General features: G+C 49.7%; 1 protein-coding gene across 2 annotated transcripts; it reads right to left on the bottom strand.

Moving 5' to 3' along the window:
- Positions 1-7279: 7279 nt before the first annotated feature.
- Positions 7280-13764, bottom strand: LOC120390449 (immunoglobulin kappa light chain-like). Of its 2 annotated transcripts, none has more exons than XM_039513137.1 (6): positions 13706-13764; positions 11941-12270; positions 10800-11111; positions 9896-10006; positions 9445-9491; positions 7280-8313 (listed from the first exon to the last, which is right to left on the bottom strand). In XM_039513137.1, coding segments are annotated over exons 1-6 (897 nt in total). In that variant the 5' UTR covers positions 13707-13764; the 3' UTR covers positions 7280-8217. The 2 variants fall into 2 exon arrangements, with proteins under 2 accessions (XP_039369071.1, XP_039369072.1); XM_039513138.1 differs by lacking the exon at positions 13706-13764 and adding an exon at positions 12613-12661.
- Between the last annotated feature and the right edge of the window lie 1875 nt (positions 13765-15639).

Genomic DNA, 15639 nt, shown 5'->3' with positions numbered 1-15639 from the left:
AGGTGCTGCAGGGTCCCCTGGCTGCCCACCGTGGCTGGACAGCTGTGGGGTCTCCTTCCCATCTGTGACGGCTGGTCCACTGCAGAGAGTCCCACTGCCCACGGCGACTGGGAGCTCCGGGGTCCCCCTGCTGTCCACTGGCTAGGACCCGCTGACAGCTCCAGCCCCGGGGCAGAAAATGTCACTCACGGAGGTCTCTGGAAATCATGGACTCCGTGACCTCCATGACATAATAGGAGCCTTAAGCATAATTACTGGGATTAGATTAATCTTAAATCTGTGCTGCAAAGTCTCAGCCTTGTTGTAAAGGATCCAAGCTAGGGGAAGCCAAAACAAACACGGCCCCTTTAAGAAGGTCTCAGGGAAGGCGCAGCCTTAATACATTTCACAAGGCCCCGGTTCACAGCTTCTAAACATAAGAGTCAGCAAAGAAAGTCGCTGGGCCCATCCAGGCTAGTCTCCAGGAGCTAAGAGAAGCTACAGCTTGGATAACTTCTCGTTCCCGCCTTCCTGCTCCATTTCCATTTCCTGTTTAAATAGCCCACCCCCGGGGCAAGGTAAGGTAGGGGGATCCTTGTTGTACCCAGCCTGACTTCAGCAGTCCTCTCCAGACAGTTCCTTCAATGGGCAGTGCACCCTGCCATGCCTGTCTTCACTGCAAAGTTCACTTGTGTTATAACTCGATTGTTAACTCAACCCCCGTCCCCACACAAAGACCCTTTCTCGTGTGTGGTGGTGCTAGTGACATGCGCTGGCTGGCCCAGCTGGGGATACGGGCTAATGCCTCAGGGCCGCCCAGAGGGGGGGGCAAAAGGGGCAATTTGCCCCGGGCCCCGGGCTCCGCAGGGGCCCCCAACAGAAGAGCGGAGACTCCCGCCTCCGCCCCTCTCCTGGAGCCTCGGTGCATCGAGCGCCGAGTCTCCTGCCGAGCCCCTGAGCCCCACCCCGATCCGAGCCGCGTGGGGAGGGGGCGAGGCAGCTGCCTCCGCTCGGCGTGGAGCTCCCAGCCCCGCCCCCTCACCACGCGGCTCTGAGCGGGACGGAGCTCAGGCCCCGCCGGAGACACGCTCAGGTAAGAGGCCGGGGCCGGGGCTGGGGCTGGGGCCGGGGGGGGGAGCGGGACCCACCGCCGCCGCCGCCGCCGTCGAAGCCGAAGCGCAGCCCGGTCTTCGGCGGCGGGGGGCCCCTTCTGTTCCGGGACCCGCCGCGGGCCTTCGGGGCACTTCAGCGGCGGGACCCCCCCCCCCACCAAATTACCGCCGACGACCGGGCTGCACTTCGGCGGCGGGTCCCGCTTCGGCGGTAATTCGGCGGCGGGGGGCTCCCGCCACGGGTCTTCGGGGCACTTCGGCGGCGGGTCCCGGAACGGAAGGGCCCCCCGCCGCCGAAGACCCCGGGCCCCCGGAATCCTCTGGGCGGCCCTGTAATGCCTGACTGAGCACAACTCTGTCATCTGCTAACATAACCACTCTGTAGTGTGGACACAGGCTAGGGCTGCGACTCAATTCCTGAGGGCCCCTAGTCCTCCAATGTCTTCCCACAATTCCCCTATGGCTGCCTGTCCTTGCCATCTACCTATTCCCTGACTGGAAGTCACCTATCAGTTCATACGGGCCCCACTTTCAGTGAGGGAACGCTGAACTCCTATCGAATGCTAATCCGTTTTATGGGCTGTCCTGGGAAGTGCAAATATTTAAACCCAGACTGGACTCAGCCTTGGCGTAGAGGGGAAGATAATACAGCCCAGGCTTCTCAACTCAGACAGCTGGAGGACAGGCCTCTTGCAGCAACTGAGCAGCTTTCCCCAGTAAGGATCCGACCCCTGCCCCTGGTGCAACCAGATACCCCAGTGCAAAGTGAGCGCGATCAAAAAGTTTTCGCACACTCTGACAGCACAAGCACAAGCTGCAGGATGATGGTGAAACAGGCCCTAGGAGAAGAAGCTGTTGGGGGAGAGAAACGTTCTGGAAAGACTTGTCACGAAATGAAACACCAGACTGAACAAAAATGCTATTCCCGGCACTTTGTCTTTCTTCTTATTCTTTATATCTTTGTCTGTGTTACATCCCTGGGATTTAGAACGGACCTCTCTAGCTAACTTGAGTAATGGTCTCAAGTTGCAGAGGGGGAGGTTTAGGTTGGATATTAGGAAACACTATTTCACTAGGAGGGTGGTGAAGCACTGGAATGGATTCCCTAGGGAGGTGGTGGAATCTCCTTCCTTAGAGGTTTTTAAGGTCAGGCTTGACAAAGCCCTGGCTGGGATGATTTCGTTGGGTTGGTCCTGCTTTGAGCAGGGGGTTGGACTAGATACCTCCTGAGGTCCCTTCCGACCCTGAGATTCTATGATTCTAACTGCATGCCCAGTAAGCGGAAGTGTTGCTAAAACTGTCCCATGTCAGCACCTGATGTTGCATTCGCTATCGCGATGCTACACTGGTCCAGTTAAAGGACATCCTAATTTAGGGGAATGTATTAGACAATACAATACTAGACGTAGAAATGGATCCGACTACTGCAGGGGTTCTCAAACTAGGGGTCAGGACCCCTCAGGGGGTTGTGAGGCTCTTACATGGGGGGTCGTGAGCTGTCAGCCTCCTCCCCAAAACCCCGCTTTGCCTCCAGCATTTATAATGGTGTTAAATATATTAAATAGTGTTTTTAATCGATAAGGGGGGGTCTCACTCAGAGGCTTGCTGTGTGAAAGGGGTCACCAGTACAGAAGTTTGAGAATCACGGGACTGCAGTATAAGTGTGCTCTTCCGCCCTCTAGTGGTGGTTGGGCCACATATAGAGGTCGATGGCCCTACTCCACCTTTCGGTAATAAAACTGTATCTTTTAGCTCCTACAGCAGAGGCTCCTGCTTTTAACGCCAGCGGTCCCGAGGTTTGATTCTTGCTGCTGACAACCCACTCGGGTGGGGGCAGCATCGCACAAGCCAGGATCTAAATCAGAACTTCCTCAATAAACTGCTCACAAAGATTCAGATCTAAGGTTTTAGTTCAGGCCCAACACTAAATTCAAGTTAGTTTTTAACTCCATTTCCTCTTGACAGGTTTATGGGAACATTTGCTTGAGACTAGAAGTTGGTGGTGTTTGTCCGGGTTGAGCCAGCCAGAAAGAGCAGGGTCGGATGGTGTCTTTGGGAAAACTGTTGATTTAGGACAGGGGTAGGCAACCTATGACACGCGTGCCGAAGGCGGCACGCGAGCTGATTTTCAGTGGCACTCACACTGCCTGGGTCATGGCCACCGGTCCAGGGTGTGGCTCTGCATTTTAATTTAATTTTAAATGAAGCTTCTTAAACATTTTAAAAACCTTATTTACTTTACATACAACAATAGTTTAGTTATATATTACAGACTTCTGGAAAGAGACCTTCTAAAAATGCTAAAATGTATGACTGGCATGCGAAACCTTAAATTAGAGTGAATAAATGAAGACTCGGCACAGCACTTCTGAAAGGTTGCCGACCCCTGAGTTAGGATTTGGTCTTTGTGTCGGCTGGGGAATTGCATGTTTCACATAATGTAAAATAAAAGGAGCAGATATGATTTGTGCTCTTAAGGGGGGCTGCAGCGTTTGTGAAAATAGATGGCAGAATCCCCCGCCCCCCCCCGAAGATTTAAATTCTCAGCTGAGTGATCGAAAAGACTAAACCACGCTGCAGAGCTCTCTCTGCAAAGCATGAGAAAGCAGTAGTGGTCAGAAAGGTCAAAGCAGCCGGAAGTTTGTTGTTTACTGAGACTTTGGCTGTAACGTATTTGTGGTTTCTTTAACCCACAGACTCACAGCTTCTGAGTGTAGATTTTCCAACTAGCAACATACGTTTGGTTTGCTGCAGTTTTTCACTAATGTACTTGGTCAAGAATAAAGACTGGAACGGACCCTTAGCTGGTGAAAAGCAGCCAGAGCTCCTTTGGAATCAATGGGCCAGACCCCCGGTGAGTGTGAATTGACATTGCTCCACTGAAATCAACGGGGCTTGATCCCCAGTTGGTGAAAATCGGTGCCGCTCCACTGTAGTCAAAGGGCCAAATTACCAGCTGGTGCAAATTGCCATCGTTCCATTGGAGTCAAGGGGCCAGATCCCCAGCTGGCGTAAATCAGCATAGCTCTATGGAAGTCAATGGAGCAATGAGAATTTACACCAGCAGGGGGCCTGGCCCCTGAGCTCCACTTCCCTTGCAGTTAGTTGGCAGATCATGCATGGGGGTGGACCAGTCTGTTTGGGCATCACCCACGCAGGTGACATTCATAGCTGGAGCTCCTCTACATACTGAATTCCACTCCGGGGTCTGCCTGTCTCCGGCTCAGCATGGATGCAGCCCCTGCCTGCTACCCGTGGGGAGGGGAGCGGCCTTCCGAGAGCACTTACTGCATGTGCTGGTCATATGCAGAATGACGGTGCAACAGTCACAGTGCGTGTCTGGACTCTGTCCTGACGCAGTCATTGCCAACGTGGGGTCTGCAGCTGGGCTGTGCAGTGCAGTGGGCTCTGACGCATGGCATCTGACGGCCGTGCGTTTTCACATTCACAGCTCAGAACGTTGTCAGCAGCAGCAGAGCCTCTGCCCGGTTTTCACTTCTAGCCCCACTACTGACCTGACCTCCTGCATCGGAGAGGGGCACAGGCTGCTCACCCATTGCAGGAATTGTCCTGGAGAGCTGAGCTGCTGTTTCTTTAATCAGTCGGCCCCTCAGGAAGTCACCCCGTGACCTTGCTGCTCAGAGTCACAGCCTGATCCATTTGGACTGCAGCCTTCCTCACCTCCAACGCTGGTAACCCCCTGTAACTCTCCCTACATAGGGCCTTGCCAAATGACAAGCTTAACAGCTAGCACAGCCATATGGCACTTGGAGGGGCCTCTCTCTCCTCACGCACGTTGAATCACTGACGTGGACAGGACAATCCACTTCTTTACCATATAGCGCCTTTCCCAACCGACATTCTGATTGATGACGGAGGGTCAGATCCTGGTCTCACTCCATTGGTTGACAGCCGCTGGAGATCTGGCTCGGTGCGTGGTCAATCCACATGTGAAAACTGTAGCTTATACCTGTCACCATAGCTGATCATTCGGCTATAAGTGCAGAAAATATTCTCACTGGCACGGTTATAAGATTGTGCTGAGCTCTCCACAATGGGCTTAAGGAACCCAGTTAGAACGTTGATTCATAGATCATTAGGCTAGGAGGGACCACTGAGATCATCTGGCCATATGACGTCCCTGCATTAATTCCTGCTTGCTTTAAACATGTCTGGGTGCAGGTTTGCCCGTCCCCCCATGCGAGAAATCCATGCTGGGCCGTGGTTAAACTTGTAGGGGTTGATTGTCATTTACCCCAAGGTCCTTTTGCATCACTCGGGCCATGTAAAGGGGCCTTAAAATGCGGGTTAATTATATATATGCTCATTTCAGGCTCCTTTGCACCACCAGAGCGGCATAGAGGGACTTCGTGGCAATGGGGAGGCCTATTGCATGGACTGGCAGCGGAAGGGTTGGTGGCGGGAACGTATCTTGGTTATATTTTTAGAGACGAGTTATATATATTTTGTTTTTCAAAGCTGTAAACAAGCTGCCTGAGCTCACTGCCTGCGTCTATGCGGTTTCCTACCTCACCCCACCGTCAGAGCAACAGCGCATTTCCCATGAAATGGACCTCGCTCTTTGAACAAAACAAAACTCGCCGAAAGGCGGGGGCTGCACACTCTGTGGCACAGACGTCCCGGCCTAGGTGACCTTTCAGCCCTGGCTCTCGCAGCCCCGCCTGGCCCCGCAGGACCCCCCCGGGCTGTACATCCTCTGTACACACACCAAACCTGCCGCTGGCTTAAAGCAGGCAGGGTTGCTTAGCGGCTGCTGTCTGTGATAATGATAACATCTCTGTGATACTGTATTCTGCTTCTGATATTAAACCCGCAGTTCCTCTAGGGTCATTCCTGGGCTGGCTGTGCTTTAGATCACGCCTTCGAAAACAGGCCAGGGGCAAAATCCTACATTCCGGCAAAATTCAGCATTTGCAGGACTTTTCCCTGAGTCAGGACAGCAGGTGGTCTCTCTCTCGTACGATTAGTCTCCGTTACATTTGGGTCCCATTACACAGTTCTGGCAGTGAATGAGTTATGCCCTTGACACCACCAGAGCAGCGGAAAGGGCAGCGCTTCATTTGCAATGAAAGAGGCGCCGGGGATCAAGCAATTCGGTGCCGGGACTCAAGTCATTTGATGACTGATGCAGTGAGCTCAGAGATGCCGGGACGATGCACTGCCAGGCCTAGAGGAGACAGGGCTCAGCCCTGGGAAAAAATAAGCACTGGTAAAGGGGCTTAGTGCAAATGAGAATCAGGCCCCCCAGACTCATTGTAAGAGGCTCATGTTCTAGTGCAGATAAGACCATAGAAATCATAAAACTAGATAAGCCCAGTGGCCCAGATCCTCAAAGGTCTGTAGGTACCTAACGCCCATTGATGTCAATGGAAGTTAGGAGCTTAAATACCTTTGAGGATGTGGGTCAGTGTCTCCCCAGCATGGCCTCGCCTACAGAAAGGACCAATCATAACCCTCCCGCCACACTAACTTCCAACTGTGCAGTGCTCTCGGGATTCCGAAGCGCTCAGGACTCGGGCTGTGGTCCTGCAAGCTGGTGAGCATCCTCACCTACGTTTGCCCTCAGCACATCACAGCGAGGGGCTCAGCACCCTACAGGACCAGGCCTTTTAACAGTATATAGGAATTCTGTCGGCCCCCAGCAAAACGGCTTGGAAGGTGGGAGCTGGTTAACAGCCCCACAGCAACCCTGCACTGCAGTTCAGGACGGGAAGTGAAGCTGTTCAAGACCCCAGTTTTAAGTCTCATCAGACAGAGGGGCCCCCTCCTGCTGCCTCGTGGGCAAAATGAGCCCAGGCTGAGGCCCTTCTTCATTCATTTTTTATTGGCACTTCTGACGTGCAGCAAGTTTAGTCCAGATATTGAATGAAATGTACAGGGCCGGATTCTGCTGCCTGGGACACCGTTGTGAAGCCGGCGCAACTCCACGGACGGCCACAGATTGACATGGGCACAAGTGAGAGCAGAACCTGGCCTGCGGGATTTGCAAAGTCCCCTCTCAGACACAATAAGCTGAGCTGCGGCATCTCGCCAGCTGAAAAAGGCAACGGACGCTTTAGTGACGAGATTGAAGTTTTAATTAGTAGCGTTCTGAGAGTTTGAAAAGAGCCGGCTGTGATCCAAATGGGCACATGTGCAGCCTCAGTGGCTAGGGAGAGTCCCTCTTATTGATTACCTGTTATTATTAGATGGCACGGCCTGTGGGCTTCTAAGGAACTGGCCCTTCAAGAAAAGCAGGAATCAGTGGAGTGGCAGCCCCAGCGCTCAGACAGAGAGCCTGACCTACCAGCTCTTTCTAGATCCCTCTTTACCATTCATAATCTCAGTTGACATGCATGATGCATCACGTCATTGCAAAACTGCAGCGGATCCTCTTGCCAAGGGATGTGGTGGATTCTGCAGGCTTTATGTTCAGATTGGGTGTCTCTCTAAAAGCTACCCCGCAGCTCAAACAGAAGTTGTGGCCTTGAGGTTCTCTGGTCTATGACTCAGGAGGTCATGATGGTTCCTTCTGACCTTCACATTTATTAGTCGATGAATCTGAGGGAGTCAACTCTGCCCCCGCAGAGGGGTGAGGGATTTGTTCCTAAATATCAGCCCTGGTTGAAAACTTTCCATCTAAACTTTTTTCCCCCAAGGGAAAATTGGGTTTATGACAAAATCCAAATCTTTGATTTTTTGGGGTCTGAAGATTGAAAAGCTGGAAATAAAATCACAGTTTGGTTTGTAGCTGAAAATGTGTTATGGGGTTTGGTTGCCAAACAGTGAAAAAAATCCTTCAACAAACGTTTGCTACTGAAAATTACAGGAAAAATGAAATTTTTTTTTGCTTTTATCAAAATTTTCCATGAGGGGAAAAAAAGCCATTTTCCAACCAGTTCTTCAAAATATGCAAATCAACTGAAAAGTCACCTGTATAATGATGCCCTTAGCACCTGTCAGGGGCTAATTCTTTGGGGGATTTTCTGACATTTATACTTTAAACAGAGAAGAGGAGAGAAAAAAGGATACAGCCAGAAAGAGCCTTATTACAGGTTGGCTAATCTCACTGAGATCAGCGGAGAACACTTAGTTCCCACATGTGGATTCCCCTGCACTAGACAGTTTACGGTTTTACACGCTTCCCTCTGGCCGGTCGCTGCGTCTTGCGCCCATCACGATTCCGCGAATCAAAATCCAGATGAGCGTATAAGATTCCACCCTGTTTGGCGACAGTGAATAAAATTAGCCGCCTCCTTGTAAAATGAAATGATACAAGCTGAGACAGAACGGAACATGCAAGTGAGTTTAGCATCCATGGACCTTAAAAATTCCCTCCTGTCTCTCATTCTCCCGCTTTTCCTATAAACAGTGTGTGTTATGAAAATGGACAGTGCCATGTGACTTTAAGAACTCAGTGATAACATTTTGCTCTCCTCAGGGCTGATGCGCAGCTCATGGAAATAACGAAAACTCTCCGGTTCATTTCTGTTAGCTTTGGATCAGGTCTCAAGCACTTTTCAGTCGAGCATCTTAATGTTCTTTTCCAGTACTATCAATTACTATTATTTATTCGTTAAGTGCCAGCAATAAGCCCTGCACTGTATAAGACACAAAAGCTCAGATCTTCAAAGTATGTAGGTGCCCAACTATGAGATGGAGGCACCTAAATACGTTTGACAATCTGGGCCAAAGCGAAGACAAACTGCCCTGAAAGAGTGTACAGTCTGACAGAATAATAAATTAAACCTCCTAGTATCCATGGGAATTAGGTCTTGTTCTCTCTTTTTGTATATATGGGGGAAACGCACGGAGCAGGTAAGTGATTTGCCGAATGACCAGGTCTGTTAGTACTGTGAAAGTAGAATGAATTATATTGTAAAAATAAAATGGATTAAAGAAATGCTGGATGTACCTTTAAGCAGAAATAAGGAATGTTGAAATACAGGTGTCAGGAAAAGAAACATTAAGGCATAAACAATGAGTCCACTTAAGCTAATGGTGGAACATTAACCGGAGATTGGTAAAGGAAATTAACTATGTCTCTCTAGCCTCAGGTCAACTTGTCAGTTCTGCTTTCTTTGTCCTCTTGTTAAGTTCACACCCTTTTTACCTGTATAAAATAAGGTAGCGTGGGTCTTGTATGGTGCTCACATTATCTGGGTGTATTAGCAGAGCGCTGTGCTAATAAACAGAGTGATTTAACAAACTGTGAGTCCTGAATCTAACTTTGACAGTACCCAGGCTGGAAATAACACCTGTAGGCCCCTAATGCACTAAGGGGAAGGACCCATTAGAAATGCCTGAGACAGACACATTGATTTAGACAGAGATGGTTTGTAACGTGACGTACCTGGTTCTCCTGGGAAGCTGGAGGCGCTGAGATCCTGGGCGGGAATCCTGGAACAGACAGACAGAGACAACGGTAAAAGTTCCTCTTCCACAGTCACTCTCCCAGCTGTAGTTCATTGACTAATGGTGCAGCCGAGCTGTGGGTGCACAGGGCACCACGGTGCAATGCAAAGGGACAGAGGCTCATCAGAAAGGCTAGTGCTCTCTGTGAGCTATAGACAAGGTGCCTGGGCCATGGGCAGTAGAAGCCTTTCTGCATCGCTCCCTTTGTCACGGAGAACAAAGCCGTTCTCCCGACACAGGAAAGTCACATTCTGAGCTCAGTTTTGGTGCCCATGAGATGTACAATGTGTCCGTGTAGCACATGGGATAACACTCGTGATCCCCAGGTGGAGGGATGGAGTGGGATCACTCCCTGCAGGAGAACGTTGGGGATGGGCAGTGTTTATTACCTAGCCTGGAAGGGCAGAGGGTCCAGATGAGACTCAGAGACACCGTCAACAGCATCAGGGCGCTCAGCACCGCCAGGGACACAATGGAAAGTAGGCAACTACTGGCGTGGGCTGTGGAGGTGGATAAAAGAAAGGCTTCCTTCAGCAGTCCTGCCTACACCCTTCCAAGAGGCAGTGTGGCCTAATGGGTAGAGGACAGGGACTCAGGAAACCTGGGGTTTGCTCCCGGCTCTGCCATTGGCCTGCTGGGTGAGCATGGGCACATTGCAGCGACTCTCTGTGCCTCAGTTTCCCCATCTATAAAATGAGGCTTATGATACTGACCTCCTTTGTAAAGTGCTTTGAGATCGACGGGTGCACTAGGTAAGAATTAGACATTTTCTAATGTTTCCCATTTCACTATCAGTTTTACTCTCTAAAGAGTGAGGCTACAGGAGCCTTCAGCACCTTTCACCCTCTCTGTTGTCCCCTTTTCCTTAGGCCAATGATTTCTCCTGTAATCAGAATCTTCTCTGCACCTCCTGCCATCTACAAAATCTTCCCTGTAGGTCTCTCCTGACCTCATCGTCTCTCCTTCACTTTGCATATCTCATTGGAAAACATCTCTCTTCTCAAATGCCTCTGAATTCCCCTTTATTCTTGGTATTTATTATTATTTAACTCTTTACAGGGCTTTATCTGGACAGTCTGGGAGAAAGCTGCCCTAGAAATCAGAGCTACATTATCTTGTGGTCCCTGTAACGTCTCAATTCACCTTTCCCCAAATTCTCTGGAGAAATTCTAATTAAGACATAGAATATTCCAAATTTCTGTAATGGAAAATCACATAGAAGCAGCTCTCAGCATGGTCACATCCATATTTTACATGTGAGTTTCCATTCGCCTCAAATATCATATCACTCACCTGCAGGATACCTGGTACTTTTCTTCACACTGCTGCCAGAAGAGTTGAATTTGACTTCACACGTGAAATTCTTCCCACTGGTCCAGGTGTCCATGGGGACGCTGATGTGATTTATGAGCATTAAAGATCCATCCTTTGCTTTCAATGAGCGCGTCAGCCCCTGTTCCTGCAGCTCCCCAGAAACACTCCAGGAAACGTGGACTGGGCCGGACACTCCATGGATCACACAGGCCAGATTCGCTGTCCCAGTGACTTGACTGCCATGTGGAAATGGGACCAGAAGCATCACCCAGCTGCTGTTGGTATAACTGTCTGAGCAGAAGGAGGTGGCGAATTCAGTGTGATAGTCAGATGAGCTGCAGTCTGATTAAAGATGTTAATCTTCCACTAAGAGACAAGGTGGGTGAGGTAAAATCTTTTATGGGACCAACTTCTGTTGCTGAGCGAGACAAGCTTTCGAGCTTCCACGGAGCATTCCTTCTTCAGGTCTGGGAAATATATTCAGAGTGTCATTTCCCAGACCTGAAGACAAGCTCTGTGTCAGCTCGAAAGCTTGTCTCTCTCAGCAACAGAAGTTGGTCCCAGAAAAGATATTACCTCACCCACCTTGTCTCTCTAATATCCTGGGACCAAGACAACTACGACAACACTGCACACTATCATTCACTAAGACATTAATTCGAAGGAACAAATCTATTTTGAAGAAAGAAATATCCAACACTAACTAGGATATAGAGCAATACGTAGCTGCACTACCTAGAAGGAAAATTTTTGTGCAATTTTATAAATTTCATTGACTTTTTTTTAACTCAAAATATAGTTTCATGCCATCATGGCTCTTAGGTTAGAAATATTCCCAACCTGGGCACCTTGAACAGTCAGAGAGAAACTTCAGTAGTTTATTTTCAGCACTTTCCAGCACTTTCAAGTTTTAACATTTTTAGTTAAATCTTATTCCTTCTGCTATGGATATTTTCTGCACCCATAGCAGTTAATGTTTAGCTGATCTGTTTGGCTTAAATCACGCTTTCCTTTGCACCATTCATCAATAGCTATGGGATCTTGTCACATTTTAATGGGAACATGAAATATGCTTTGTCAATCAATTATGAGTCTCCTTAAAGAAGCTCTGATTCCTTACCTCCAACAATGAGTGTGGATCCATTCCCGAAGATCGGGTAGCTGCTGTATTTATATGCACAGTAGTAAATGCCACAGTCAGTCTTTTGGACGTTGCTGATTTCCAGGGTCGAGCTGTGTGTCTCGTGCTTGCAAGTAAATTTACTTACATTTTGATCATCCAAACAGTACTTAATGCAGGTGGGTTTCTCACCTTCTCTTCTCAAATACCAAAACATGCTACTGCCTCCTTCCAAGTTTTCTGTGGAAGAACAGTGGATCTTTGCTGTGTCACTAACTTCAACAAACTGGATCCGCTGAGTCTGGTGCAGAAATAACTGCACTCCTAGCACTGGAGAAATAAAATATTGTTATAGTAGGTTTCCATCAGGTCTCCAACTGCCCCAGATGGACTGGATAGCTCAGCAATAGAAATTATTTAATCTGATAATATTTGTGCTCTGCAGCCTAAATGCTAAAAAAGCTGCTCTAACTTTGTACAAGTGAATGGAAATGCAATTAAAATCCAGCAAAAGTTTCCAGACATATCATAGATATTCAACACTGATGTCTCACTGAAGAGGCTGTTTTCTCAATTCCAAAATTTAATGCAGAAGTTTTACCTAAGGAAGATAAAATGAGGTATTTCGCAAAGATCATTTTCATAAAATAGTAGGACAAAATCCTGACTCACTAGCCCAAAGACTGATGCCCAGTGCTCTGTTGCAGTGACTGGGTACAGTGTCCAGTGAGGAACGCCTCCGAGGAGGATGTGCTGTGGTGATAGATACAAGATGGGTGGGTTTAAGAATCTACAGAGGCTACATCATTTCTTGTAGAATTTGTCTGGATTCCAGCGGCACAGGGGTGTACTATATGATTTAGAATAATTTTAAATATTCAGAACATGGATGATCTATATAAACAAACCCGCATGACTTGGGAGCACAAGTCCCTTTGATTTCCAAAGGAAAATGCTCCTAAATCACTTAGTTCTTTTGATGGCCCCAATCTAAGTCTCCATCCAGCTTTCCATGTTTGGGCCACTGTTGCTCCATACTTCTTGGTGCTACAAGGCAGGCATGTAATGACCATTTGGCATCTTGTCTTGGCGTCTTAAATTGCAATTTAAATCATCAAACTGAAAGCTCTGACATGTTTGAGGCATAAGACAATTTTCCAAAATGACTTCAGGCCAGATTTTCAAAGGTATTTAGGTGCCTATAAAGCAGAGAGGTGCCCAGTGGGATTTTCAGACATGGCTAAGACTGTTAGGTGCCTCATTACTACCGAAGTCAATGGAAGTTAAGCACCTCCCCTTGGACCTAGCAATAAGCTGGATAAAAATGAGCTGAATGGCGCTGGTTAGAATGCTGCGTCTGGCTGCACAAAGCAGGGAGAGAGAAGTAAAGTGCATCTGTCAATGTTCTGAAACAGCTGACAATAGAGGGCAACGTGGGCTAGTGATTAGAGCGACTGGTGACTTGGCCAGGTCTCCTTAGACCACACCCCACTTCTGAGGCTGCAGTGAATGGCTGCAGCTCCCCTGGATCGATCTGTCACAAACTCCTTTCAGGCAGCTCTCTAAAGCTGGGGACCATCGTCCTTCCTTCCTTCCCTTCTACCCTCCCCTGCCTTCCTCCCTCCCATGGCCGGGGAGTGACCTGGGCTAAATCCCGCAGTCCCTGACTGAGGCAATGTTTAGCGGAAGCAGGAGTTTGGCCTGATGAAGGACGACTGGGCTGGCCAAGATTCTGCCTGATTTCTAGCCCAAGGGCATTACTCACTGTGACACGGCTTCTCCTTTGCACCAATGTAAAGAGGAGTTTAGAGGAGCATAAATTGCATTCACACCCACTTCCAGGCCCCTGGGCGTTACCATGGTGGAAAGGGGCTTAGTGCAAATAAGAATCAGGTCCTCATGCTCGCTATTAAGGGGCTGAATGTTTTGTGTGGTTTTACAGCTAAGACCACAGAAATCATTACGCTATTCAAGCACAATGTCTCCACAGCCCAGTTCCTGTGAGGGCCTGTTATAACCCTCCCAGTAACACTGATTGACAGTGGTAAAAAGCCCTATTTACTGCTCTAGAGATCCCAGCGTAATACTTTGCAATGTGCAGTGCTTTAAGGAACTGAAGGTAGGTGCTGAGCCTAACAGCAGCTGAGCACCCACCACTCCCCTTGACTTTGCTGAGTGCGGGAGGCGCCCAGCATGTCACAGCAGGTGCCTCAGCACCATGCTGGATTAGGCCGTTATGCTGTGTTACTCCTGGGGGAATTCTGCACCACTGTGCAGGTGCAGAATTTATGTCCCTCGCAAATTTCATTACTTCCCCGAAGAAAAATGACTTTCTGACAGAGAGGCAAAGGGAAGCCACAAAAGCGGTTATACGACCCGCCCCAGCAGTATGTTTCGGGTGCCCAGGGCAGCTGGCAGAGAGGTAAATCACTGTCGGGCAGGAGGCTGGACTGGGGAAGACCCAGCTGGTGGCTTCTAGCCTATACTGGGCTCAGCTGCTAGTCCCAGCTGGGCTGGGGAGGACAGGACTTCCTCTTCCCCGGCACAGCATCCGGGGCCGGGTCAGACTCACCCCCAGATTTATCCCCCAGCTCTGCAAAGTTCCCACCCTGCTTCCTGCTCCTCAGCTGCAGGGGGAGGGATCCCTGTATAGGGAGCTGCTCCCCCATTTGCCCAACCCCCCTGCGTCAAAACCCCCTCATGCCCTGACCATCCCACCAAGCCTCACCCCCCACATTCAGAACCCCCCCTTGCCAAGTCCCCCTCCCCCTGCACCTGGACCACCCTGACGAGCCACCTGCACCCAGATCCCCACCTCACTGAGCCCCAGTGAGCTGCACCTGGATCCCCTTCCCTAAATCACTGAGCCCCACTCCCCCAGCATCTGGACCCCCCACTGAGCCCCCACACTCCAGACCCCCCGATGAGCTCTATCTCCTCCCAGCTGAGACCCCCCCCCCCGCTGAGCTGCAACCACCTTCACCTGGACCCCTCTGCAGAGTCCCATTACTGTTTCACCCAGAACTCCCCAACAAGCTCCTGTGCATCCAGATCCCCCACTTTGCTCAGATCCCCCACTGAGCTGCTCACACCCAGAATGCCCCCCACACCCTCTGAACCCCCACCTGGATCCCTGCACGCCAAGCCCCTCCACACTTGGATCCTTGCTGAACCTGTCTGCCCACCTGGTGCACCTGGCATGGAGGGGCGGGGCCCTGGGGTGTTTCTGGGGCAGGTCGGCTCCTTGCACTGTGTCAGGGTTGGGTGCAGCCTCACCGCTGAGTCTGTGTCCTGCGGGGAGCTTCACAATGATCTCCCACTTCTGTGCAGCCAGTGGCCTCTGCTCCCCAGTGCCATACTGGAGCCTCCACATTTATTGACAAATAAAATTTGCAGAATTTTAAAACATTGTGCGCAGAATTTTTATTTTTTTTTGGCACAGAATGCCCTCAGGAGTAGCTGTATATAGAAATGTCGTCATGCACTGTGGGGGTGGAGCAACACTGCGCAGTGGCTTAGGGCAGGAAATGAAAGGGAGCAATGTAGCCATCTGCAGCTACAGCAGCAATGTTACACTTTTAATGACCAGACTGGGGCAGAAAATGACTTGCCGACCCCACACAAATTTTCAAGAGATCGAAAAATGTTCCTGTCTCGAACTGTGATGAAAAGTCAAAATTTTCTTGAATCAAAAATCAT

The sequence above is a fragment of the Mauremys reevesii genome, linkage group 24, assembly GCF_016161935.1.
Source record: "Mauremys reevesii isolate NIE-2019 linkage group 24, ASM1616193v1, whole genome shotgun sequence".
Lineage (NCBI taxonomy): Eukaryota > Metazoa > Chordata > Testudines > Geoemydidae > Mauremys > Mauremys reevesii.
Note: the sequence above shows the minus strand (reverse complement) of the source record. Positions and strands in the feature narration are given on the sequence as shown.

Coding starts and splice junctions, on each gene's coding strand:
- LOC120390449 (XM_039513137.1), bottom strand. Junction 10,007..10,799: donor AAGTACCAGGTATCCTGCAG/GTGAGTGATATG, acceptor CCACCTCCACAG/CCCACGCCAGTAGTTGCCTA. Junction 9,492..9,895: donor CCTCTGCCCTTCCAGGCTAG/GTAATAAACACT, acceptor TGTCTGTTCCAG/GATTCCCGCCCAGGATCTCA.